Genomic DNA, 26765 nt, shown 5'->3' with positions numbered 1-26765 from the left:
GAGCCCTGCTTGGACCCTGGGATCAGACCTGGCTCCAGGGGTGTCTGCTCTGGAATTTGGAGACAGGAGCTCCCATACCCTTCCACCAACCTCAACAGGCACTTCTGGCAATTTTATTTCCTCCAGGCATTTTTTTTCCCCTGAAATCCTCAATTCCTTGGTTTTCCATCACGCTGCCAGTGGCAGTTTTCTGTCACCGGTGGCTTTGTCCTGCAAAAAGAGGAGAAACCCTGAGCATGCCCAAAATTTGGCTTTCTACTCCTGGTGCCCACGTTGCAGCTGTTGCTTTCATGGTGATTCCCTGGAAAGAAGGGAAAAAAATCCTGGTTTTGTCTTTCCCCTTCAGCAGCAGGTCAGAAGGAGCATGGGATGGGGAGCTGGGGAACAGCAGGATCAGCATCTCTCTGAATTCCTTGGATTTAAGTGAGGAGAGTGGATTTCTCCCCTCCATGTCACACAGGCTGTAAAAATGTCCCATTTCTCAGCAAATTGGGGTTTCCTGCTTTTGGGAAAAGTGGAGCACTTGGGAAAAGGGACTGAAGGGGGAGGAATCCTGCAATGGTTTGGGTGGGAAGGGATCTCAACTCCCTCGCATCCATCCGAGCCCTTTGCATCCCTGGGATGCCCTTTTGGGATGGAACCTCCTCCTTTGCTGTCCCCCGGCTCTGAGGTTGGGTCAATTAGTGCTTAATTAGGAGCTGGGAAGGCTGTGGCAGGAGCTGGCTGCTCCAAAAGCCCTTTGGGAAAGCATTCCATGGATTAACGCTGGATTCCGAAGCTGGGTTCCCAAAGCCAGGCTCGTTACTCAGGCTGTTCTCCCTCTTCCAACGCTGCTCCCTAATCAGATTTGTCGGGAGCCGTGGGGACAGGACGGGACAGGGACAGGACGGGACAGGGACAGGATGGGACAGGGACAGGACAGGACGGGACAGGGAAAGGACGGGAAGGACCTTCCCGGGTCACTGCAGGGCCACGCTCCGGGGCCACACCAACACAAACACAGGTGGCCCTGGCCGAGGAGCTGAGCCCCGGCACCCCAAAACGTGTGGGGAGCCCATCCCAGCTGTGGGGCCATCCCAAAACTCCGGGACTCCCCAAACCCTGCACTTTGCCCCATCCCTGCCCCGTTATCCCAATCCCCCCCTCATTCCACGGATGCGCTGCCGGGCTCGAACATTAGAGGGCATCTCCTCCTCACGCTTTCACTCGTTATTTATTTTTTGGTGTGTTTTTGTTTTACTGCAGTGGGGCCTGTCCTCAGAAAGCCAGGAGAGGCTTTTCCCTGCTGTGCAGAGCAGCCAGATGGGAAGTGCAATATCCCGCTGCCCCTCATTACCGGGCCCTCGGAGCGGCTCCCCCCGTCCCACATGTGACCATATTAAAGTGGCCTTTGCAGCGTTTTCCCCCATATAAAACTGTCTTCACTCCTGCGGCCCAGGAGTTAAAAGGGAACTCCAGCTGCAGGCAGGAGGCTGAAATTAAAGGCTTTGCCCTGGTCTAAATGGAAAATGGATATTGCTTCCCATATCCAGGGCTGGGAACAATGGGGCTGCGGCTCCGGGCCGGGGTAATGGCCTGCTTTGGTGGGAGGAAGGAGCACGGAGGAAGGGGGAAAAGGGGGAATCTCACCTTTTTCCCTCCTGGTTAACTCTTCCATAGCCGGTGGGGAGCAGGAGAAGCTGGGCCGGGAGCCTGGGACCAGCAGTGGATTTTGCAGCAGAGCTGGGGCAAAGCCTCCAGCATCTTGCCCTGGAGAGAATGGGGTTTGAAACAATTCCCCCTGGAGAGAATGGGGCAATTCCTCCTGAGAGAATGGGGTTTGAAGGGGAGAACAGGGTTTGAAACAATTCCCCCTGGAGAAAATGGGATTTGAAATAATTCCACCTGGAGTTTGAAACAATTCCCCCTGGAGAGAGCGGGGTTTGAAGCAATTCCTCCTGGAGAGAATGGGGCAATTCCTCCTGCAGAGAACAGGGTTTGAAACAATTCCCCCTGGAGAGAATGGGGTTTGAAGGAGAGAACGGGGTTTGAAACAATTCCCCCTGGAAAAAAATGAAATTTGAAACAATTCCTCCTGGAGAAAATGGGGTTTGAAACAATTCCCCCTGGGGTTTGAAACAATTCCCCCTGGAGAGAATGAAATTTGAAACAATTCCCCCTGGAGAGAACGGGGTTTGAAGCAATTCCTCCCCAAGAGAATGGGGTTTGAAGGAGAGAACAGGATTTGAAACAATTCCCCCTGGAGAAAATGGGGTTTGAAACAATTCCACCTGGGGTTTGAAACCATTCCCCCCCAGAAAAAATGGGATTTGAAACAATTCCCCCTGGAGTTTGAAACAATTCCCCCTGGAGAAAATGGGGTTTGAAACCATTCCCCATGGGATTTGAAACCATTCCCCTCAGAGAGAACGGGTTTGAAACAATTCCCCCTGGAGAAAATGGGGTTTGAAACAATTCCCCCTGGAGAAAATGGGGTTTGAAACAATTCCCCCTGGAGAAAATGGGATTTGGAACAATTCCCCCCAGAGAAAATGGGGTTTGAAACAATTCTCCCTGGAGAGAACAGGGTTTGAAACCATTTCTCTGATATATTGATGTCCGTGCGCTCCCTGTTTTCCCTGTGTTCCTTGTCCACGTGTTCCCCGTTGTCCCGAGCAGGCCTGGCCAGGAGCTGGGACTCAGTGGGTCTGGAGAGGTCCTTGAATCTGTTGGACTCAAGATTTCAAACTTATTTTTTCCCTTGTCTTGCTTTTTCTTTGTAAAATTTTGTTGCTTTCAAAGTTGGCTTAAATGAACTTAGCCAAGCCAAGGATGGGAGGGAGGGAAGGGAGGGAGAGTTGGACTCACATGGACTCTTCCAGGTGGGATTTCTGAGGTTTCTGAGGCCCTGCCTAGTTCTTGGTCATTTCATGGAGTCATGGAATGATTTGGCTGAAAAAGGACCTTAAATCCCATCCAGTGCCACTTCCACTGTCCCAGGCTGCTCCAAGCCCTGTCCAACCTGCCCTTGGGCACTTCTGGGATGGGGAGCCACCACCTCTCCTGACCTCTGGAGACTCCTTTCCTTTGGGATCACCTTTGCTTGTGCCTCTTGGCCTCCTTCCTCTTCACCAGGTCCCAAAAAATTTCTTTTTGAGTACATGACAGGAGAGAACCAAGCCCTGAAGTACCCAAAATGCAAAATTCCCATTGAAACTTAGGATTTACTGCCTAAAGAAGGAAGGGATGGCTGCTGCTTTTTCCAGGACACAGGTCGAGGTCAGGGCTGGGTGGAGGAGACCAAATCCAGCCCGGCTGGCAGGAGAGGCCTCTTGCAGCCACTCTCTCTTCCCCCCACGCAATTCCTGCTCCACTTCATCTCCGTGTTTTCGGTATCGAGGGGGTGTTTACAGTCAACAAACAGGAGCCTCCTTTTTGATCCCAGCTTTCCCTGCCGAGCACCTGCGAGCGCGTCCATGCTCTCCGTGAGATTTTGTTGGGAATATTTACGTTTTCCAAGCGGAGCATCTGCTCTGGAGTCGGACTCTTTGTGCCTCATTAGTGGCTACCGGGCTTCTCTTATCTGTGCAGATCTCCGGGGCATGTCGGGATGATTTTCTGAGCTGCTTTTCTTGGCAGCTCTTTCCTCACTGGTGGGAAGCTCCTGGTGTTTGGTGAAGTGCTGGACCCTAAAAAAAAAACAAACCTGCTTGTTTCAGCTGATTTTGGGGTGAAAAAAAGGGTGATTTGTGAGGTTTTAAAGCTTCTGTGCTGCTTTTGGTGAGATGTGTCCCGTCCAAGCTGCTGCGCTGAGCTGTTGAGCAGTTTGGGTTGGGTTTGGGGTATTTCCATGGAATTCCAGGGTTGTGAGGGGCGAGCAGGGATGGGATCCAGGTTGGACTGGGTGGGTTTTTAGCACGAATGTGGTGTTTGGCACTTTGCAGGGAAATTAAAATGGAGCCATGAGCTGGGGCTCTCGGGCAGGTGAGGGTGACACAGCCCAGGGCTCTGCTCACGGTGTAAGGGGAAGGAAATCCTGATTTTTGTTGGAAGGAGACTGGAATTGCCTGAACCGTGACTAAAACCCGCCAGAAATGGGATTTTTTGCCCCAAATCTCCCAGAACGTGGGAGAGGGTTGGTGGTCAGGGCACTTGGAGCCCGGGCTGGGAGATGGGTGCTGTACAGGATACTCAGAGGCTCCAGAGCCTGGTGTGGAGGGATGGGGCCACCATCTCCCAGGATGGGGCCACCTGGGTGGGAAGGGACCAAGGAGGGCTCCAGTCCAACCTCCTGCCTGGTGCTGGGACATCAGACCGGGTTTCTCAGGGATTTGTCCTGCCAGGTCTGGAAGGGTTCCAAGGATGGAGATTGGGATCCAGCTTTGTGAATTTCTTTCTGCTGCCTCATGGAATCACGGGATATTCTGAGCTGGAAGGGACTCACAAGGATCCAGCTTTGGAGGGAATCATCCAGGGATCAAAACCCGCACCTTGGTGTTATCAGCACCCTGCTCCAGCCAATCTCAGGGATTTTTATTGTTCCCCTTGTGGAAAAACTTCCTGCCTACCCAAAATTCCCATCTTTATCCACAGAGGAGCTCCCAAACCAGTGGTGTCCAGTTTGTGAGGGGTTCAGGGTTTCTCCCTTTCCGTGAGGGATGTTTGGAATTTGTCCTTTTGGACATCACCATGTTGGTGACAGCCTGCCCAGACCTCTCCAGGTGTTGGCCCTGCCTTGAGTCTGTCAATTTGCACCAAATTTGGGGACATCTGCAAAGTGGAGAGACCCTGTCCAGGGCTCCTGCAGGTCTTTGGTGAGGATGTGGAGGGAGCAGGTCCCGGAATTCCTGTTATTCCCAATCCCACTTGTCGTGGGCCCTGTGGAAAGCTTTGCTGGTTGTCCCAGGCCAGGTTGGACAGGAATTGGAGCAGCCTGGGACAGTGGGAGGTGTCCCTGCCATGGCAGGGGTGGCACTGGGTGGGATTTGAGGCCCTTCCAACCCAAACCATTCCATGACTTTAGTGGTGTTGCATTGATAAATCCAGGTGGGTGCTGGATTTAGGATTTTCCAAGCACGGAATTAAAGCTGGGCTCATCCCTGATTATTTAAACCAGAGCTGCAGGGATGGGACTGAGCTGCTCTGTGCCTGGGGGGTACAAAAACCTCCCCAGTGGATGTAAAATTGGGCTGTTCTGGTGAGTTTGGGCTGTGTCCGTGGATTCTGTGGGTTGATTTCCCTGGTGGCAGTAAATCCACAACAAACTGGCACAACGTGGGTTTTCCCAGGAGGAATCTTCTCAGCAGGTCTTGCAGCACATCCCCTTCCCTGCTGTCGTTGTGATGGGATTTTAATGGAAGAGCTCAGAGGATTCACTGATTTTTAGGGAATGATTAATGATGTTCCAAATGGGAAAGGTTTGGGATGGCTCAGGCAATAATATCCCACGGGAATGTTGGGTTATGGGTACCCTGTGTTATCCAGGCAGGAAATATGTGAAGTGCACAAGGTGCATTTCTGCTGCAGGCTGAGGAGAAACTGTGCTCCAAACCATTGTCATCCGAATTCCCAGAGTCCCGTTTCCCTGGGCATTTCACTTATTCCTGGAGAATAAAACCAGGAGCACATTTTTCATCCTGGTGTAATCCCAGCTCGCTTGGCTCTCAGCTCCGCGCTGCTCCCGAATCCCGAAACATTTTTGGGTTTGTTCAGCTGCTGTTTTTGCTTTCTTGTGATTATCCTCTGTTTTCCCTTCTGTGGTGTTCATCCCCGCTGGTAATTATCCCCCTCTCCCTGCCAACTCTGTGAACTCCGGGGCTAATTTGAGCAGGAGAGTTCTGCCCGGTAATTTTACAAATATGAGGCGTTATTGAGGGTTTTTCCTGGACCGGTGATTACAAGGAATGGGTCCTTTGGGAGCCAGGAATCCTTTGGATTCCTCTGCTCCCTCGGAGGGGTTGGGAGCTGGGTGAAACTGGAATTAAAGCTGGATGGAACAGGAGCAGCTGCTCTGCCCAGCACCGGTGCTGGGTTCCATGGAATCGCTGAGGTTGGAAAAGCCCTCCAGGATTGAATCCAGCTCTTCCAAGGCCACCACTGACCGTGTCCCCAAGTGCCACATCCACAGGGATGGGGACTCCAGACCTCCCTGTGCGCTGCCAGTGCTTGACCACCCTTCCCATGAAGGAATTTTCCCAAATATCCCACCTAAACTTTCCCAACAGGCTGTTTCCTCTTGTTCTCTCCCTCAAACTGTGAGAGAGGAGCAGCCCTAAAACACAAATCCCACCTGGAGTTTCAGCTGGGTAGCCCAGAAAACTCAGGATCTTGTGGTTGGCTCTGGAATATTCTTGGTCTGGTTGATGTGTTCGTTTGATTTTTTGCTTTTTTGGGATTTTTTTATCCAGAGGAGAACAGCATTCAGGCATGGAATTCAGAGGAGTAATGGATTATCTGGAGACCTGAGAAGATGAATAGTCCTAAACAGATCAGATGTGGGAAACTGGGTGGTCTGAGCTCAAACTGCCACGAAGAGGAAGAAATATTTTCCATTTTGAGGAGAATGTAATATGGCAGCAGTGGGAATATCTGGGGAGATGAGGGAGGAATGCACTTAGGGATGGAACTGGGAGGATGAAAAATGGGAGCAGGGTCACGAGAGGGGCTGTGGAGAGAATGAGGTTTTTGTTGGAGGAACCTCTTGTGAGAGAGGTTCCTCCAACAAAAAGTGGCTCAGGAAAGAGAACCCGGGGAGCAGTGCCGTGAGGGGATGGGTTTGGTCACGCTGGCAGGTCCCTGGGCCATAAATTCTGGGGAAAACTGTTAAAATGTGAATAGGATTCTCTGATTTTTTTTTTTTGGGAATGGTTTCAAAGGAAGGCCTTTGCTGCTCCTTCCCTTCTGCTGCAGTTCCCTTTGCTGGGCTGGAACGAGGAGGTGGCACCCAAAACCTTGTGGGGCTGAGGAGAATCCAGCCAGGGATGGGAGTCAGGCTGTTGTGGGGCCTTCCTGTGCCACCTCCAGCCCAGCTTCTGCTTCTCCTGCCTGGAAATCTGCTCCTCTGGAAGAGATTCCAAAGTAATTTCGACTTCCAGAGGTTGTGGTGAGGCTGCTCCAGGTGCTTCACCCCCCTCAGAGCTGTGGATAACACCGGGATGGAGACCCGGCCTGGGGTTTGTCCCCGTGGGGAAGGAGCTGAGGAGTGGGGCTGGGAATTTTGGTTTCTGTGCTTCCCTGACCCCCGGGACCTGGGGAGCTCCCCCATCCTGTGGTGCTCCTGAGGAGCTGGTGGGGAGAAATCCCCATGGGAATGGTGGGGAGCTGCTGGAGAGAGCCCAGAGGAGGCCCCAGAGCCGCTGCAGGGCTGGAGCCGGGCTGGAGAGCTGGGAATGTTCCCTGGAGAAAGGAAAAAATCCAGGGAATCCTCAAGGGGCTCCAGGAGAGCTGCAGAGGGGCTGGGGACAAGGGACAGAGGGACAGGACACAGGGAATGGCTGCCACTGGCCAAGGGGAGATTGGGCTGGGATCTTGGCAAGGAATTCCTGGCTGGGAGGGTGGGCAGGGCTGGGCTGGGATTGCCAGAGCAGCTGTGGCTGCCCCTGGATCCCTGGGAGAGTCCAAAGCCAGGTTGGATCCAGCTGGGACAGTGGGAGGTGTCCCTTCCATGGATGGGGTGGAATGAGGAGATCTTTCAGGTCCTTTCCCACCCAAACCAGTCTGGAATTCTGTGGAATTGGGCTGGACACGGCCATGGTGGGACACTGGAAGTGCAGCCAGGTGTGGGATGGCTCCTTGTCTTTTCTTTCCTGATAAAAAGTGTGGATGAGGATCCAGGATCCTGGAGCTGGGGGATGAGGGAACGAACCCAGATCTGCCTGGATTTGGTGCAGTCTCAGCAGAAACCTCCAAAATCTGCTCTCAAAACTGCTCTGAGGCCTCCTGCTCCTGATGAGCAGCTCTTGGAGAGTCCGATGAGTCCTTGAGGCCATCACAAAATATTGAGAAAACAGCAGCTTCTGCGAGCCCAGTGATTAATTAATTACTCATTAATTTCCAGGGGATGGTGCACCATGAACGAGGGGTTTGGTGTGAGTGTCCAACCATGGTGGTGCTGCTGGTGGTGGCTCAGCCTCTCTGTGCTCCTGCCTTCACATTCATTTGTTAAATAAATGGTTGAAAAAACACCTTCAGTTTTAAATTGGCCCCATAATTCAATTATTTAAGTAATTTCCTCCAGCTTAACGAGTGGCTTCACTCCGAGGTGTTGGTGATGCCAGCAGGGCTGGGTTGATCAGGATGGAGATGATCTGGGGAAGTTGTGCTGCTTGTGGAGGTTTGGAGAGCCAAGGCCCAGCAGAATTTAATAAATCCCTTTGGTTTGGACCCTCAGTGGGAGTGGGAGAATCCCTTTTTCCTTGGTTTTCCTGTGGTGGAGAGGACATGGACAACACCAAGATCCTGAGAATCACCAACCTCAGGCCTTGGAGAGGGGCTCAAAAAGAGGTGGCTGCTCCCTGCATGGAATTTATCACTTTTTAACTTCAGGCACCACCTAATTTTATCTCTTGGTTTGATGAAATTGCAATAATCCTCCTCTTTTTGTGTCTCACCTGTGGATCCCTGATTTCTGCCTCAGGATCCTTCCCTTTCCTGAGGGGAGCGGCTTTTGGGAGTGTTGGGAGCACCTGACAGGGAAATGTTGCTTCACGGTTTCTGGTTCTAAAATCTCTCTTAAAATACCAAATTTCTCGTAGATTCAGGTTGCTCCTGAACCTGATTGCAGGGGAAAAGCTGGGATTTGTGATCCAGGTTTGCCAGGGTGGCTGGATGTGCCCAGCGTGGATCGGGACCTGCTCATCCTGAGCCCCCCTGGGACTCAGCCAGGACAAAAAGCAGAATTCAAGGACAAAACCCACATTTACAATCTCCACATCCCTTTGCACTGCACCTGCACAGTGGCAGGGAGGTCTTGGGGGTGGATTTGAGCACCTGAAAAGGTTTTTTTGAATGGATTTTAGGACCTTAAAAGGTTTTGGAGGATGAATTTTAAGACCTAAGAAGGTCTTGAAGATGGATTTGAGTACCTAAAAAGATGTTTTAGATGTTTTTTAGCACCTGAGAAAGGTTTTTACATGGATTTTTGCACCTAAGAAGGTTTGGGGGATGGATTTTAAGACCTGAGAAGGTTTTTTTGATGGATTTTTTCACCTAAGAAGGTTTTGGGGATGGATTTTAAGACCTGAGAAGGTTTAGGGGATGGATTTTAGGCTCTTAGAAGGTTTAGGGGATGGATTTTAGAACCTTAAAAGGTTTTGGGGATAGATTTTAGGCCCTTAGAAGGTTTTGGGGATGGATTTGAGCACCTTAGAAGGTTTTGGGGATGGATTTTTGCATGTAAAAACATTTTGCAGATGGATTTTAGAATCTTAGAAGGCTTTGGGGATGAATTTGAGCACCTAAGAAGGTTTTTTTGGATGGATTTTAGCACCTATAAAAGTTTTTTTATGGATTTTGACATTTTTGGGAAGGGTAGAATTAGGTGGGAAAGCTCCGGGCTCATCCCTGGGCTGATTCCTGCCGGAGCCTGGAGCTGCACTTGGAGAAAAGAAGGAGCAAGTCAGGCTATGGCTCCTCACAAGCCCTGGGTGGCTGAGGGCATCCCGAGGCAGCCTGGTTGTATAATGCCACAACAGCTGGAGAATCATTAAATTACCATCAGGTTTTGCTTTTAATTAATTTATTTTCTGGAGAGGAGCAGGTTGACAGCTGGTGCCTCGCTCAGGTGATATTTGTTGTTGCATGTTGTTTGTTTTGTGAATTCTAAATGAGGCGGAGTTGGGTTGGTTTTATTTTTTTTATTTTTTTTTTCTCTCTCTCTCTCTCCCTTGGCTCCCAACAGTTCAAAGCAAGACGTTGTCCCTTCCCTGAGATGTTTGTGATCCAATTTCAGACAGAAAACAGGGCGGGTGTGGAGGAGGAGGAGGATGGGCAGGGATGAAACATCCAGGCTGGATGGCCCGGGGGCCGGGCGGGGGGAGCACATCCTGGGATCCTGAGGAGCTCCAGGATGGGGATGCTGGGGTGGAGCTGGTTTGGAGCAAAAATCACCCCAAGGGGCCCCTCCGAGCCCAGCCCAGGCGTGATGGCCATGGGAAGGGGTCAGCTGTGGGGATGGAAATCCTCTGGACACTCAGAGCCACAGAAAGCTGGGAAAATGAGCTGCAGAGTTTAATTCTCCCAGTGGTATGGAGTGGTCTTGAGGAGTGCTGTACCCCAAACACAGTCTGGAATGCTGCACCCCAAACACATTCTGGAATGCTGCACCCAAACACAGTCTGGAATTCTGTACCCAAAAAACATTCTGGAATTCTGCACCCAAACACAGTCTGGAATGCTGCACCCCAAACACATTCTGGAATTCTGTACCCCAAACACTTTCTGGAATGCTGTACCCCAAACACATTCTGGAATTCTGCATCCCAAACACATTCTGGAATTCTGCACCCCAAACACAGTCTGGAAATCTGTACCCCAAACACATTCTGGAATGCTGTACCCCAAACACAGTCTGGAATTCTGTACCCCAAACACTTTCTGGAATTCTGCACCCCAAACACTTTCTGGAAATCTGTACCCCAAACACATTCTGGAATGCTGTACCCCAAACATAGTCTGGAATTCTGTGCCCCAAACACAGTCTGGAATTCTGTACCCCAAACACTTTCTGGAATTCTGCACCCCAAACACAGTCTGGAATTCTGTACCCCAAACGCTTTCTGGAATGCTGTACCCCAAACACAGTCTGGAATTCTGTATCCCAAACACAGTCTGGAATTCACAGAATCCCAGGAGGGCTTGGTTCAGAGCCCATCCATGGGTAGGGAATCTTCATCTATCCCAGGGTGCTCCAAGCCCAGTCCAAGCTGGCCTTTTCTTCCCCCTCTTTTTGTCTTTGGTGTCTTTTGGCCCCTCGTTCTCTTTGCTGACACCACCACTGGTTGTTTCGTGGAGCAATAAATCCAATATTTGTCCAGACTGTGGCCCAGGAAGCAGCTGGGCACATCCCTGTGTATTGGACTCGGTGTTTTCAGATCAACTCTTTAAACTCTGGTACTTGAATGGAATTTTGGAGGAAAGTCCCACATTTGTGCTTGAGGAACAGAGGGTTGGACACTGAATGTGCCAACTCTGAGGTGACAGCAGGGCCAGGGCAGTGCCCTGGTCCCCTGTGCTGGCACTGCCGGGGCACCTCCAGTGCTGGGGAATCCCTGAGGGAGCCGGGAAGGGGCTGCAGAATCCCTGAGGGAGCTGGGAAGGGGCTGCAGAATTCCTGAGGGAGCCGGGAAGGGGCTGCAGAATCCCTGAGGGAGCTGGGAAGGGGCTGCAGAATCCCTGAGGGAGCCGGGAAGGGGCTGCAGAATCCCTGAGGGAGCTGGGAAGGGGCTGCAGAATCCCTGAGGGAGCTGGGAAGGGGCTGCAGAATCCCTGAGGGAGCTGGGAAGGGGCTGCAGAATTCCTGAGGGAGCTGGGAAGGGGCTGCAGAATCCCTGAGGGAGCTGGGAAGGGGCTGCAGAATCCCTGAGGAGCTGGGAAGGGGCTGCAGAATCCCTGAGGGAGCTGGGAAGGGGCTGCAGAATCCCTGAGGGAGCTGGGAAGGGGCTCAGCCTGGAGCAAAGGAGGCTCAGGGGCCCTTGTGGCTCTGCACAGCTCCTGCCAGGAGGGGACAGCCGGGGGGGTCGGGCTCTGCTCCAGGGAACAGGGACAGGAGCAGAGGGAACGGCCCCAGGGGAGCCTCAGGGTGGGCACTGGGAGGAATTTCCCCATGGAAAGGGGGTCAGGAATTGGGATTATCAGGGAGGTTTGGAGTGCCCATCCCTGGGGGATTTCACAGCCCTGTGGCTGTGGCACCTGGGGACAGGGGCAGTGGTGGCCCTGGCAGTGCTGGCCATGGTTGCACTCACAGATCTCAGAGGGCTTTTCCAACCTCAGCGATTCCATGATTTACATTCCAAGTGCCCTCTTCCTGCACATCCTGAGGGCTGCAGTGACCCTTTCCTGTTTTCCAGGGAGCCCGGGAGACCTTTGAGAGCTACTACAGGAAGCAGAGGAGAAAACAAGCGCGGCTGGTGCTGCAGCCTCCCTCCAACATGGTCAGTTTGTCCTGCAACCTCACCCCCAGCTCCTGCTGCCCCTGGCTCATCCCTAAAATCCCCCCTTGCCCTCGGCCACCTGGGTTTTAACCTCTGCTCCCTCTCTCTTTGTTGCAGCACGAAACTTTAGATGGCTACAGGAAGTATTTCAATCAAATTGTAGGGTAGGTGTTCCTTTTATACACGGCCCTGCTAAAAATGGGTGTCCTGGGCTGCCGAGGAGCCCAAAAAAACCAGGAGAGGAGGGAATGTTGGTATTTTTGGTGGTCCTCGAGGCCAAAACAAGACCAAAAAAAGAGGTGGTTTTTGCTTTTTAAGTGTTGTAAAGTTAATTTTATCTGCTTTGCTGGGGGGAGCGGGGAGGGACCTGCCAGCTGTTGTAGCAGACTGAGAATTTCTGGGAATTTTTTATGAATTTCTGGGATTTTCTATGAAAATCTGGGATTTTCTATGAATTTCTGGGAATTTTAATGAATTTCTGGGAATTTCTGAGAAATTCTGGGATTTTTTTATGAATTTCTGGAATTTTCTATGAATTTCTGGGAATTTTAATGAATTTCTGGGAATTTCTGGGATTTTTTTATGAGTTTCTGGGATTTTCTCAGAATTTCTGGGGGTTTTTTTTATAAATTTCTGGGGATTTCTGGGAATTCCTGGGAATTTGAAGGTAAATGATTCCTGTAGATTATGTTCACCTTCTTACCCTGCTAATGAGATGAATGGGCCCTCTGCCTTAATGGTTCTGGAATATTAAATAATTATTCTTTAATTATTTTCCTGCTGGAGGAGGTGATTCTCTGTTCCCCAGAGCTGCTTTTTTGTCACACTCAAATTTCAATAAAAATCTTCCCAAACTGAGCTCTGAGAGGAGAATTCCAAAGGCTGCTGATCCATAAAAATTGGGTAGGATTTGTTCTTTTTTCAGCTCATAATGAGAATTCATTTCAATACCTAATTAAGACCACCACAAATTCCACGTGTGCTGCTCCCCTCGTGCAGCTCCCTGCTCCTGGCCTGGATTTCCTTGGGAAAAAACACCTGGAAATTCGTGTGCCACCATTCAAAATGCCCACTCTCACCCTCATTCCCTGGAAAACACTTTTTTTTTGGAGCAGCAGGGTCGATAACTGGAGATTGGAGCAAACTGAGTGTCGGGAAATTTGGGAGCACGTGGTGGGGCTGGGTGGGAGAGGGGATTTTCCCTGCAGTTCCAACAGTTTTCCCTGTACTTAAAACACTTTTCCTTGCAGATAAAGCAGTTTTCCCTGCAGATAATGCATTTTTCCCTGCAGTTCCCATATCTTTCCCTGTACTTAAAGCAGTTTTCCCTGCAGATAAAGCAGTTTTCCCTGCAGATGAAGTGTTTTTTCCTGCAGATAAAGTGTTTTTCCCTGTACTTAAAGCAGTTTTCCCTGTACTTAAAGCATTTTTTCCTGCAAATAAAGCAGTTTTCCCTGCAGATAAAGCAATTTTCCCTGCAGATAAAGTGTTTTTCCCTGCAGATAAAATGTTTTTCCCTGTAGATAAAGCAATTTTCCCTACAGATAAAGCACTTTTCCCTGTACTTAAAGTATTTTTCCCTGCAAATAAAACAGTTTCCCCTGCAAATAAAGAAGTTTTCCCTGTGGATAAAGTGTTTTTCCCTGCAGATAAAGCAGTTTTCCCTGGACTTAAAGCATTTTTCCCTGAAAATAAAGCAGTTTTCCCTGTGGATAAAGTGTTTTTCCCTGAAAATAAAGCAATTTTCCCTGCAGATAAAACAGTTTCCCCTGCAAATAAAGAAGTTTTCCCTGCAGATAAAGCAATTTTCCCTGCAGATAAAGCAGTTTTCCCTGTACTTAAAGCATTTTTCCATGAAAATAAAGCAATTTCCCCTGCAGATAAAGCAGTTTTCCCTGCAGTCAGAACATTTTCCCCAGTTGTGATGGGATTCCTGCTGGCTGGAGCAGCGTTTAATCCGTGGTTCTTGTGGGAATAACGAGGCGGAGAGCTCGTGGAGGGGGAATTCTGCCTTTGTGTACACACCGAGCGGCACGGGGAGGCTTTTACCTCCCTCCTTCCTTTTACTTTAACCCAGTGCAATTAAAAACGAGGGAATAAACTGCTCGGAGCTGCCTGGATTTGCCAGATCCCCCAAACCCCGCGGATGCTCCGGCCCCGCCCGAGGGGGCTCGGCGCCGTCCTTCGAGCCCTCAGATGTGCAGGTTTGGTGGCGTTTTCTGCGTTTCAGGTTCTTTGTGGTGGAGGATCACATCCTGCACACCACCCAGGGCCTGGTCACTCGGGCCTATATTGATGAGCTGTGGGAGATGGCCCTGTCCAAAACCATCGCGGCCCTCAGGACCCACTCCGTGAGTAAAAGCCCTGCAGAGCTCAGCTGTTGCTTGACTGTCCTTGACACGCTGCAGTTCTGCCTTTTTTTATTCCCCCCCCTCCTCAGGGTTCTTTGTTTTCCCTCTTTTCCAATGAGTGTTTAAAGCAGCGACACAGACACGCAGATAATTCTCTTTCTCCGGGGTTTTTTAGCCTCTTGGTTCACTGCATTTCCCTGCCAAGCTCGATATTTTGAAGACTAAAACACTGGTTTTATGTTTTCATCATTATTTGATTCAGAATTTTTGAGGAGAACCAGCAGAGGGAGTTGATTTGTCCCAAAAAACTGGGGGGCAGAAGCGTCTTTTTGGCACACCAAAGCATGACCTTGTCTGGTACAGAATCAGAGAATCCCAGGGTGGTTTGGGCTGGTTGGAAGGAACCTTAGAGATCATCTTCATCCCTTAAATTTCATGGCTGAAAGTGGGCTGGAAATGGGCTGAAAAACCAAATGCAGAGAGACAGAACCCCAGGAGAGAGGCAGGAGCACCTTGGGTGAAAATTTGGGAAGAGAAGGACACGGATCTCTCTGATGAACCTGGATCTCTCTGGGATGAGGGACCCCAGGAGATTCCTGGTGTTCTCCATCCCCATCCAGGTGACTGGAGAGTTGATTTTTCCCAGAAAACTGGGGGAGAAATGCATCATTTGGGCACAAAGGATTGGAGAATCCCACGGTGGTTTGGGTTGGAGGGGACCTTAGAGATCATCTTGATGCCTTAAATTTCATGGCTGAAAAATGGGCTGGAAAAAGGGCTAAAAATGGGCTGGAAAACCAAATCCAGAGAACCCCAGGAGAGAGGCAGGAGCACCTTGGGTGAAAATATGGGAAGAGAAGGACACAAGCACCAGATTTGGAGCATCCCAGGGCAGTGGAAGGAGATGGAACCAGATGGGATTGAAGGTCCTTTCCACCCCACACCATTCCACGGCTCTTCCCTGGATCTCTCTGGGATGAGGGTCCACAGGAGATTCCTGGTGTTCTCCATCCCCATCCAGGTGACTGGAGAGTTGATTTTTCCCAGAAAACTGGGGGAGAAATGCATCGTTTTGGCACAAAGGATTGGAGAATCCCAGGGTGGTTTGGGTTGGAGGGGACCTTAGAGATCATCTTGATGCCTTAAATTTCATGGCTGAAAAACAGGCTGGAAATGGGCTAAAAACGGGCTGGAAAAGGGCTAAAAATAGGCTGAAAACCCCAAATCCAGAGGGAGAAAACCCCAGGAAAGAGCAAGGAGCCCTTGGGTGAAAATATGGGAAGAGAAGGACACAAGCACCAGATTTGGAGCATCCCGGGGCAGTGGAAGGAGATGGAACCAGATGGGATTGAAGGTCCTTTCCACCCCACACCATTCCATGGCTCTTCCCTGGATCTCTCTGGGATGAGGGAACCCAGAGGACTCCTGGTGTTCTGCATCCCCATCCAGGTGACTGGAGAGTTGATTTTTCCCAGAAAACTGGGGGAGAAATGCATCGTTTTGGCACAAAGGATTGGAGAATCCCAGAGTGGTTTGGGTTGGAGGGGACCTTAGAGATCGTCTTGATCCCTTAAATTTCATGGCTGAAAAATGGGCTGGAAAATGGGCTAAAAATGGGCTGAAAAACCAAATGCAGAGAGACAGAACCCCAGGAGAGAGCCAGGAGCACCTTGGGTGAAAATATGGGAAGAGATGGACATGGATCTCTCTGATGAACCTGGGATGAGGGACCCCAGGAGATTCCTGGTGTTCTCCATCCCCATCCAGGTGACTGCAAAGTCTCCTCCTTCCCCCCGAGCTCCTGTGCTGCCAGGGGGGATAAACACCAACCCTCCCGGGCTGCAAACCTGTGTTTGTTTTTGTTTCAGGGGGGATTTTCTCGGAGCTGGGAGCAGGAGGCTGAGCCAGGCCCAGCCACGGGGTTTTTTTGCTGTTCCCAGCTTTGTTGCCACGCAGGTCGTTTCAAGTGGTGCCAGAAGGAGCGCACGGAGTGGCTGCCAGGGGAGGCTTTTGCAGCAATCACAAAACATTCCGTGGTTTCCCAGCCTTGTGGCCACCACCAGCATTTGCCCTGAGTGCTCCCAGTTCAACCAGTGCCCTGCATCCCAAACTGGGATCTGAGGCAGGCTCTCACCTTGCCGAGGCTATTTCAGTCCTTCCAAGGCAGACAAATTTATCCCTGGATTTTCCTCCCCGCCGCAGACAGGGACATCTTTAATCACTTGTGATGCTTCAGGGCATTATCTTTCTTCCTGACTCTCCTTTTTGGACAGGGAGATGGAAAACGTGTGTCTCCCAGTCCTTCCTGCTGATTAATGGAGCCGTTCCTCCTGGAGTTTCCAGCGAGCTTTAAATCCTGCTCCCTTTCCAGCCTGGGATCACTGATTCTATATTTGGGCAGCCTGTGTCTCAAACTTCACGTTTTTCAGCACGGGGAGGGATTTTTTAAATTTTTTTTTTCCTTTTGGCTGCCCTTGGGAAGCCTTGGAGGGGACTGGGGCGGCTCTGGGGACCCTGAGCTGTGTCTGGGGGGTTTGGAGCAGGGTAAATCCCCGTGCTGGAGCTGGAACCCAGCGTGTTTTCCCTCAGCCCAGGCCGTGGATGCCTGGCTGAGATGCTTCATTACCGTCAGACACAACACGGTAAATATTAAATGAGAGGCAAATGAAACGAGAGGGAAATATTAAATGTCACCCCGTCCCACGGTGACAACACCGTGGGAGCCATCTCCCCTCGCTGCCCAGAGGCTCCTGGGCAGTTTTAGAGACACCTCAGGGATCTGTGGGGCAGCCCAGAGAGCAGAGCCACCCTCGCCAGCCCTGCCCTCGTGGGCTGGGGGTGAGGCTGCACTCCTTACCAGTGCCCTGGTGGCACAGAGGGGCTCAGGGCAGGGTTTGGGCTGTGCCACGCAGTGACAGCCACGTTCTCCTCTCTGCCCTCCTCTCCAGTCCTACTGCTCCGACCCCAGCCTGGTGTTGGACCTGAAGAACCTCATTGTGCTCTTCGCCGACACGCTCCAGGTACGTGGGGCCTCTCCTGCTGCTCCCAGCTCTCCAGCAGTGCTTTGCTGCCTCAGCTGGGCTGGCCGAGCTCTTTTTTTGGCATTTCTGGGCGTGGATCACCTGAGGGACAGCCTGGCTTGGTCTGTGCAAGGACCAAGCGTGGCCACCTCAGCCGGCCCTTGGGACAGCTCTGGGTGCTGCTCCCTCGGTCAGTCACCCCCTGAGCCCCCCCAGTGCACCAGGGGTGCTGCTGGGGGAGGATTAAACACAGACAGGGATCCCCAGCTGCCTGGTGGTGGCTTCATTCCCTTCATGCTGCTGCTCTGCAGGGCTACGGCTTCCCCGTGAACCAGCTCTTCGACATGCTGCTGGAGATCCAGGACCAGTACAGCGAGACCCTGCTGAAGAAATGGGCAGGGGTCTTCAGGTGAGAGGCTCCGAAAGAACCTCCTGACACGGCCCTCACTGAGGGGTTCTGGGAGTTTCTGAGGGGGTAATTGTGAAATCATGGAATGGGTTGGGTGGGAAGGGACCTTAAAGCCCACCCAGGGCCACCCCTGCCATGGAGCTGCTGGAATAAATCCAGAGGAGACCCCGGAGCTGCTGCAGGGCTGGAGCCAGGCTGGAGAGCTGGGAATGTTCCCCTGGAGAAGGGGAAAATCCAGGGAATGCTCAGAGACCCTGAAGGGGCTCCAGGAGAGCTGCAGAGGGACTGGGGACAAGGGACAGAGGGACAGGACACAGGGAATGGCTGCCACTGGCCAAGGGGAGATTGGGCTGGGATCTTGGCAAGGAATTGCTGGCTGGGAGGGTGGGCAGGGGCTGGGCTGGAATTCCCAGAGAATCCCTGGATCCCTGGCAGTGCCCAAGGCCAGGCTGGATCCTGCTGGGACAGTGGGAGGTGTCCCTGCCATGGCAGGGTGACACTGGGTGGGATTTAAGGTCCTTTCCCACCCAAACCATTCTGTGTCCTCCTTCCATCACTGAGCTGTGGCTGCTTTGGGATATCCCTGGCTGCTGCAGCAGGAATTTGGGATCACACCTTAGCCTGGCACCAGCCCCTGGGACTCTTCTGGCCCAGCAGGCAAACTTCCCCCTCACAGTTGTGTCCCTAACTGTTCTTTTCTTTTCCCAGAAATATCCTTGACTCAGACAACTACAGCCCCATCCCGGTGTCAAATGAAGAAGTTTATAGGAAAATCGTTGGACAGTTCCCATTCCAGGATGCTGAACTTGAAAAGGTAAATCTTGGGATGGGGAGCATGGCCTGGCCTGGCTGCTGGGGCAGGAGAACTTCACACCCTTTGTGGGCACTGAAAGGATCCAAAAAAGCCCTAAACCAGCCCCCTGATCCAAATTATTAACAATAAAAGGGAAAGGAAAACAATGGAAAGAACAAATATTCCTCCCATGGGATTCATTTCTCCTGGTGTGGATGAGGGAAGTGGGATTTGTGTTCCTCTCAGAGTGTTCTGTCACACAGGTAGAATAATCCTCTTCCACTGGCATTCTGTTCCCATTTTTTGGACCCTGGGATTGACCTTTATTGGTTTTAGTCTCATATTTTGAGAAAAAGAGCTCAAAAAAGTGATGGTTCTTGGCCTTTGCACAAGCCTGTGCTTGGAAAACCAAAGTGTGTCCAGATGTCCCCCAAATCCTAAATCCTGCCTGGCCCCATGCTCCACACCTGGCAGGCAGCAAATCCAACCCTGGTGATCCCAGTCTAGGGTTCAGATTTCTGTGTCCTGCCCCAAAACTCAGTCCTGGGGTTCAGCTGCTCCCAGCTCTGAGTGCTGGGGGTAAAAGCTGGGAAAATCTGGTGTTAGAAAACCTGTTTGCTCCTGGTTTTTGGGGTCACTGGGCAGCACCTGGGGGAGGTGAGCAGGAAAACACCTCCTGCATGGTGGGGGAGGAATTCCAGGTGTTCCCAAGGAGGGAGGGGTAGTTGGGAGAGGGACTGAGGGAATGGCCCCAAAGCCCTCCTGCTCCAGGTGCCATTTGTGATCACCTGCTCTCCCCCTTGCCTGAAGTGTGGATAAAACCCGGGATAAATCCCAGAATTGCTTTGCCTGCCTGGAAGGGCCCTCCCTGCTGCCCCTGTTCTCCCTCTGGAGTTGTCCCCCTGTTTTCCAGCAACCCTTCCCAAAGAAGTTCCCCTTCTCGGAGTTCGTGCCCAAGGTTTACAGCCAGATCAAGGAGTTCATCTACGCCTGCCTCAAGTTCTCCGAGGACCTGCACCTCAGGTGGGAAACGTGCCCTGAGAGAGCTCAGTTCACACGTGGATCCTCTCCCTCCGCCTTTGGATGGAGCCTGTCCAGGCTCTGGAGCAGTGGGATTTTGGCTGGACACATCTCCTGTAGGGGGGGATCCCAGGATGGTTTGGGCTGGGGGGAACTTTGGGGGTCATCTCCAAACCCATCACAGGAACAGCTCCAAGCCTCCTCCAGCCTGGCCTTGGGCACTTCCAGGGAATTCCACACTCCCAGGGCAATCCCAGTGTGGGCTGTTTCCTCCAGGATGTCTCTGTGTCGTTCTTTTAATCAATAATTGAAGGCAGGTGTCTGCAGAAGGGCTGTGGTGGCCACTCGTCACCAGGGCCTGCTGCTGGAGCATCTCTGATCCCCCTGACTCCTCCCCAAGGAATGGGAATCCCGTGGTTCCATGAAAGTGTTGTCAGGAAGACTCTGAGGGTTGGATTTTTGGTCAGGAACAAGTTTCAGCTGCTGGTTTCGTGCTTTTGTTGTTCTTGTTTCTTCGGGGAGTTTATATACAAATAATGTGAATTTTTTTTTTTTTTTTTTTTAAAGCCTGCAAAATATTCCATGTGTTTACCCTCCCTGCTCCATCCCGGGGTGCTTTGATGCTCGTTTCACCCATGTGTACGTGTGTGAGACTGAAAACCAGCGGGGTCTGCCAGGAGCTGGGAGCTGGGGCTCTGCCTCTGCATCAGCAGCGTTCGCAGCTCGGGAGAGGCTCAGAAATGCAGGAGGGGAGTTTGGCCGGAGGGATTCATCCTCCTTCCCTTCCCTGGGCAAACACCAGGCTGGACTGGGGTGGGGGGAGTTCCACCTCCTTGGGAGCTTCGTGTCCTGGCCGTGACCTGACCCTGGAGCTGCTGCAGAGAGCCCAGAGGAGGCCCCGGAGCTGCTGCAGGGCTGGAGCCCCTCTGCTCTGGAGCCAGCCTGGAGAGCTGGGAATGTTCCCTGGAGAAGGGAAGGCTCCAGGCAGAGCTCAGAGCCCCTGGCAGGGCCTGCAGGGGCTCCAGGAGAGCTGCAGAGGGACTGGGGACAAGGGACAGAGGGACAGGACACAGGGAATGGCTGCCACTGGCCAAGGGCAGATTGGGCTGGGATCTTGGCAAGGAATTGCTGGCTGGGAGGGTGGGCAGGGGCTGGGCTGGGATTCCCAGATTGGCTGTGGCTGCCCCTGGATCCCTGGCAGTGCCCAAGGCCAGGTTGGACGTTGGGGCTTGGATCCACCTGGGACAGTGGGAGGTGTCCCTGGAGTTGGATCCAAATGGGATTTGAGGTCCTTTCCCACCCAGCCCATCCCATGCATGCCCCGTGGCTGCTGTGGAGCTGGGACAGCTCTGGGAACTCAATGGCCATTCCAATGCCTGCCCCAGGCTCTCCAGGATTTTCCTGCTCTCCTTGGAGCGGGGAATGCTGATTTGGAGAGTCCCTTTCCCCGCGGGTTGCTTTGGGAGCTCAGAAGTTTCTCTCCTGTTTCCCACCTCCTCCTTGCAGTGGTGGCAGCTTCTCCTCTCTGCTGGTGGCCCCAGGGCCCTTCACCCCGGGGCTCCTGTCCCTTTGCAGAGCCCAGCCCTTCCCGTGGCCGGGACGAGTGGCCCTGGCAGGGCAGGGAGCAGAGGTGTCCCCGTGGCTCCCTCCCGGGGCTCCCTCTGCACCCGTTATTAAAATTCCATTCCACATTGGATTTTCCAGCCCTGTCGGAGCGGCGGGGGGAGGGGAGCCCCGCTGCAGCTCTCGGAGCCAAACATTTGGAATATTTCTCTGCAAACCCCCGTTGACACTTTCTTCATTTCACCCTGACAGCTTGAATTAGGTTTTATTAGGAAGCTCGGCTACAAAGCCGGCAGCGAGTTCCCTTTTCTCTTCCCTTTCTTTTTTTCCCCTGGCCCTGTCATTTAGGGAGCACCCCGGAGTGCTGGGGGTCAGCCCGTCACTCACAGGGGCCTGGGGGTCACCACAGCTGCCACGGGATCCGGGACAGGAGCTGTCATTATCCCAGACAGTTCCCTTCAAGCCTTTTCCTGCGCAGCACAGCCCCTGGCGGAAAGGGGAGCTCCCATTTTATGGGTTGTTTTTTTTTTCTCCCCCCCTCCACTAATTATTTTGTTGAAGCAGCTCCTTGTGTTTGTTGGATGGGAGGGTTCTCCTTGATGTGGGAGTTATTTCACTTGAGGAGAGTTTGGAGCTGCGGGTGGGTTTGTAGGGTTTGGAATTTTTATTATTGGCACTATTAATTGGATTAGAGCAGGAAAACTTCCTTTATCTCCTCAGCACTTTTGCCTTTTTACAAGGTGAGTTCATCAGGTTGCCTTTAAAAGCATCCCCTAGCTTTTTCCAGTGAAATTTCCCACTGGAAAATAGGGAGTATCTCTGGAAAACAGTGGGTGGAAGGGTGATCAGCTCTAATCCTCCAGGGCTTGGGTTTGGGTTGGATTTTTGCACACAAAGCCCCAATCCTGGAAGAATTTGGGATACAAAGTGCAGGGACACTTCCCACTATCCCAGGCTGCTCCAAGCCCCAGTATCCAGCCTGGCCGTGGATACTTGCAGGGATCCAGGGCAGCCACAGTAAATTTGGGAATTCCACTCCAGGGCCTCACTGCCCTCCCAGCCTGGAATTCCTTCCCAAGATCCCACCAGATTCCTGCCCCCCACTTGCAGCATCCCAACATCCCCCACCTTTCTCCCGGGATAACTTCAAGGTTGGCTTTTGTTTCCCACGTCAATCCCAGCTTTGTGGCGTGGCCCCTCTGTCAGGTGGAGCAGGAGAAGGAGCCAAAGGTCAGGGGCTCCATTTACCGGGAGGATCAGAGTTCCTTCCCAGCCTTCCCGTTGGGAATTCCCTCTCCTGCCCCTCCTGCAGGAGACAATTCCCACTGCTGTCAGGGTTAATCCAGAGCCAAGCACGGATCCAAGGAGCCTCTGGCAGTGGGGTTTGCAAAACCTCCTGGAGAAAGGAGAGGTGGCACCGTGAGCACCTGGGAGGGGCCGAACCCCCAAATTCCAGCGGGGCTGCTGCTCCAGACACCTGGGAAAGGGCAGGAATGGGCTGCAGGAGTTTCCAGTCTGGTGTTCCAGGGCTGCAGCCAGGCTGGGAGAGCTGGGAATGTTCCCCTGGAGAAGGGAAAAATCCAGGGAATGCTCAGAGTCCCTGCAGGGGCTCCAGGAGAGCTGCAGAGGGACTGGGGACAAGGGACAGAGGGACAGGACACAGGGAATGGCTGCCACTGGCCAAGGGCAGATTGGGCTGGGATCTGGGCAAGGAATTGCTGGCTGGGAGGGTGGGCAGGGGCTGGGCTGGGATTCCCAGAGCAGCTGTGGCTGCCCCTGGATCCCTGGCAGTGCCCCAGGCCAGGCTGGATCCCCCTGGGACGGTGGGAAATGTCCCTGCCATGGATGGGGTGGAATGGGATGGGATTTAAGGTCTCTTCCCACCCAAACCATTCTGGGAGGTGGGAGCTGTGCTGTGCTGAGGAGTCTCTGTGTGGAAATCCCGGGATCATTGGAAGTGTGTCCTTCTAAACCCATTCCCTGTGACTTCACTCACTTTTGCAGTTTTTCCAGTTTCCTTTTAAGGTCCCTTCCAACCTTGACCATTCCATGGTTCTGTAATTTTGTCTAAAAGCCCGGAAGGGGCTGAGAGGGGAATTTTGGGGGATTTCATCTGGGGTTTCACCACTGGGGATCTTTTCCCTTGTGCTGAACATCCAACCCCCAGTGTTGGGGTAGGGTTGTGCTCATGCCATGGATGGCTCTTCCTTGGGCTGGACCAGCCCCTCTTGGATGGGAGGCTGAGGAATGTGGGATCTGCAGGTGTTCATCCTCCTGAAACACAGATTAAAAAGCCTAAATTGTTGTATTTTGATGCATTTCAAACATCAGCTCCCGTGAGGGCTGTTCAGGGGTGAGGCACAGGAGAGTTGGGAAGGAGGATGAGGAGAATTCCCAGGGATTTTCCTTTCGTGGTGCATCTTGCAAATTCCTCTTTAACTTTTACTTGGCAGCTCCACGGAAGTCGATGACATGATCAGAAAATCCACAAATCTGCTGCTGACCCGGACCCTCAGCAACTGTTTACAGAACGTCATCAAGAGGAAAAACGTTGGACTGACCGAGGTGGGATTGGGATTCCCTTGGGAATGGAGCCACAGGGAATGGCCTCCCACTGCCAGAGGGCAGGGATGGATGGGATCTTGGAAAGGAATTCCAGGCTGGGCAGGGGCTGGGCTAGAATTCCCAGATTTGTTGTGGCTGCTCCTGGATCCCTGGCAGTGCCCAAGGCCAGGTTGGACACGGGGGCTGGATCCGCCTGGGACAGTGGGAGGTGTTGGGGTCGGAATTAAATCATCTTTGAGGTCCCTTCCAAGCCAAACCATTCCTGCATTGTCTGATTCCAGGGCAGGGTGACAGGAGGTGTCTTCAGGCACCTTTAGAAGTGCTGGTTTGGAGAATTCCATGAAATGTTTGCCTGGAAAACTGCTCAGAGTTGTTGTACAAAGCGAGGAACTGCAGCTTGTGGGAAAGCGAAAAGATTTCTTTGCCCTCTTCATTGGTTGTGAATTTTGCCCTCTTTGTTTTGGGCAATGTTACGAATATGGGTTAAAGTCAGAGGACTTCAGGGAGGAGCAGAGAGCATCCAAGAAGGAAATGTGAGGGAAGGTGGAATCAATCCTCATTTTCAGGTGATGTTTGAATGGATTCAGCACATTGCTGCAGCACAAACCCTAATTTGGGATTTTCTTTCCATGGTCCATTCTTTTTATTTTTGTACAAAATCAGGTTTCTGATTATTTTAATCCACGTAAATCTGCAGGTCCCCTGGACAGGTGGGACCTCTGGGTATTAAACAAGGTGTTGCTAATTGCTGGTGTTAAACAAGGAGTTACTAATTGTTTACTTAATTATTGCTGCCTTGCATCGTGTCAACCAAGGCTTTCCCTTCCCAACTTCTCATTTCTCCCAGACATCCCACAGCTCCTCTGGACACCCTGTTCCAGTTCTGCACCTTTCCAGTGTCTCTTCTCCTTCCCTGTGTCCAGGCTGAGCCTCTCAAGGTGTCACCACCACCCTTCTGATGTCACCAGCACCAGTGCTGGGACCCTTGTGGTGTCACTTCACAATTTCTGTGCCTGCACCTTTGAAACTGCTGATGAATCCAATCTCCTTCAGATCTGGGAGCGTTTCCAAACCCTTCCTGCATGGGAGGTGGCTCCAGACAGCCCCACCACGCTGCAGCAATGAAATGACATTTCCAGCAATGGAATGACACCAAGCCAGGGCGTTCTGCTGCCCCAGGGGCTGGCAGAGACCTGCTCACCCCACACCTGCCAGAGCCAAACCTCGCGGTTCCTTTGTTCAGGGCCCGTGTGATGCTGCTCGGTGTCACTCAAGTTTGGGGTATTTTTCGGGTTCAGTGGCAGCCAGGAGCCTCCTGATTTGTCCTGGCAGTTTTTTGGGGAGCCCTGAGTGACAGCTCAATGTAGGAAAGTCCTTAAAAAGAAAAAATCACCACTGGTATTAGTGGCTGTCATGGGAAATGCTTCCCCCCCAAAATTATCGTGGATTTAGGTGTTGTTAAAGCAGGAGAGACTGGAGCCCGTAGCAAAGCTCGGTGTTTGCACAGCGTCAGCTTTTCACGCCAGGCTTGCATGGAGTTGGCATCCCCTCCTCCCCTGGCACGGCCCTGGCAGCGGGGCTGAAACCCTTCTCTGCCTCCCCAGCTGGTGCAGATCATCATCAACACCACCCACCTGGAGAAATCCTGCAAGTTCCTGGAGGAGTTCATCACCAACATCACCAACGTCCTGCCCGAGACCGTGCACACCACCAAGCTCTACGGGACCACCACCTTCAAGGTGAGCGGGCAGGGTCCCACCCCTGGGTGGGTGCTGGGAGGGCTCTGCTCAGGAGGCCTCAGGGGCAGCTGGGCTGAGCCCAGGGATAGTTCCGGCCTGTTTTGGGGAGGTTGCGCCATCGCTTTGGGTTTGTCCTTCGGAGAACTGCTCCTGTTGAGATCATGGGAGGTTGTGTCCTTAATTTACAGCCTTAATTAGCTAAAGGATTAAGGGGATCTTAAACAAAAGCCTGATATTTCTTATTTAAATAAATCCTCACTTTGCTGTTGGAGTGCTGTGTCATGGACGCCAAGTTCCTCTTCCACCCAGGAGAAAGATTTTCAGAATTTATATTTCTCCATCTTTCCGCTCCTTTTAACATTATCCCCTAAAAATCAGGGCTGACAGAAACTCCCAGATTTTCCAGCCTTTAAATCCCACTCCAGGAGTGCTCACCCAGGTGCTTTATATGGGATCTGGTTGTGTCAAGTGTGGGGTGTCCCGTGGAGATCCAGAGGTGGGAACAGCAGGAATGGGTTTGGTGAGGCTTTGCCTTGGGGTGACTCCCCTCGTGTCCCCAGGGAAGTCCATCCTGGCTTTATCCACCTCTTTGGCCTAAAGCTGAGTGTCCTGTCCCTGTTCTGGCAGGGAGGCTCCTGGAGCCCAGCCCTGCACTGGGTTTGGTGGGGTTTCCATAGGGGATGTTCCTCTCCCAGCTCAGAATCACGGGATATTCGGAGCTGTAGGACCCACAGGGATCATCAGCTCTGGAACAGCCCATCCAGGGGATGAACGCCACCAGGATCCCACCACTGGAGCCACATCTCCTCTGGATTTGTCCTCGGGTCACATCAGGGGCAGAATCCAGCTTGGTCCTGCCCACCACAGCCTGCTGGTCCCTGTCCCACCTGCCCGAGGCTGCAGCAGCCTCGTGGGTGCTGCCCTGAGCTTTGGGATTGTGTCAGATCCCAGTCTAAAGGTTGGGTAGAGCTCCCACCCTGTTAGTGGGTGGTGTGGAGCCCCCATCCCCTGTGGGGTCTTAGTGGTGTGGAGCCCCCATCCTGTGTAGGATTTTGCTGGTTTGGAGCCCCCATCCCATGTAGGATTTTGGTGGTATGGAGCCCTCATCCCATGTAGGATTTTGGTGGTGTGGAGCCCCCATCCCATGGAGGACATTGATGGTTTAGAGCCCTCATCC

The 26765-nt window shown here is 52.3% G+C and overlaps 1 protein-coding gene across 5 annotated transcripts in view; it reads left to right on the top strand.

The window, feature by feature from the left end:
* The window catches only part of EXOC6B (exocyst complex component 6B), a 296665-nt gene that overhangs the window by 166730 nt on the left and 103170 nt on the right, over positions 1-26765 (top strand). For all 5 annotated transcript variants that reach the window (XM_064419169.1, XM_064419174.1, XM_064419173.1 and 2 more), the window contains 9 exons: positions 12045-12128; positions 12246-12292; positions 14359-14479; positions 17428-17499; positions 17811-17908; positions 18617-18722; positions 19615-19724; positions 23738-23849; positions 25454-25588. In XM_064419169.1, the coding sequence (XP_064275239.1) occupies positions 12045-12128; positions 12246-12292; positions 14359-14479; positions 17428-17499; positions 17811-17908; positions 18617-18722; positions 19615-19724; positions 23738-23849; positions 25454-25588 (885 nt within the window). The remainder of the gene's footprint in view (positions 1-12044; positions 12129-12245; positions 12293-14358; positions 14480-17427; positions 17500-17810; positions 17909-18616; positions 18723-19614; positions 19725-23737; positions 23850-25453; positions 25589-26765) is intronic.

Source organism: Passer domesticus, chromosome 4 (genome assembly GCF_036417665.1).
Source record: "Passer domesticus isolate bPasDom1 chromosome 4, bPasDom1.hap1, whole genome shotgun sequence".
In the NCBI taxonomy this organism is placed as follows: domain Eukaryota; kingdom Metazoa; phylum Chordata; class Aves; order Passeriformes; family Passeridae; genus Passer; species Passer domesticus.
Note: the sequence above shows the minus strand (reverse complement) of the source record. Positions and strands in the feature narration are given on the sequence as shown.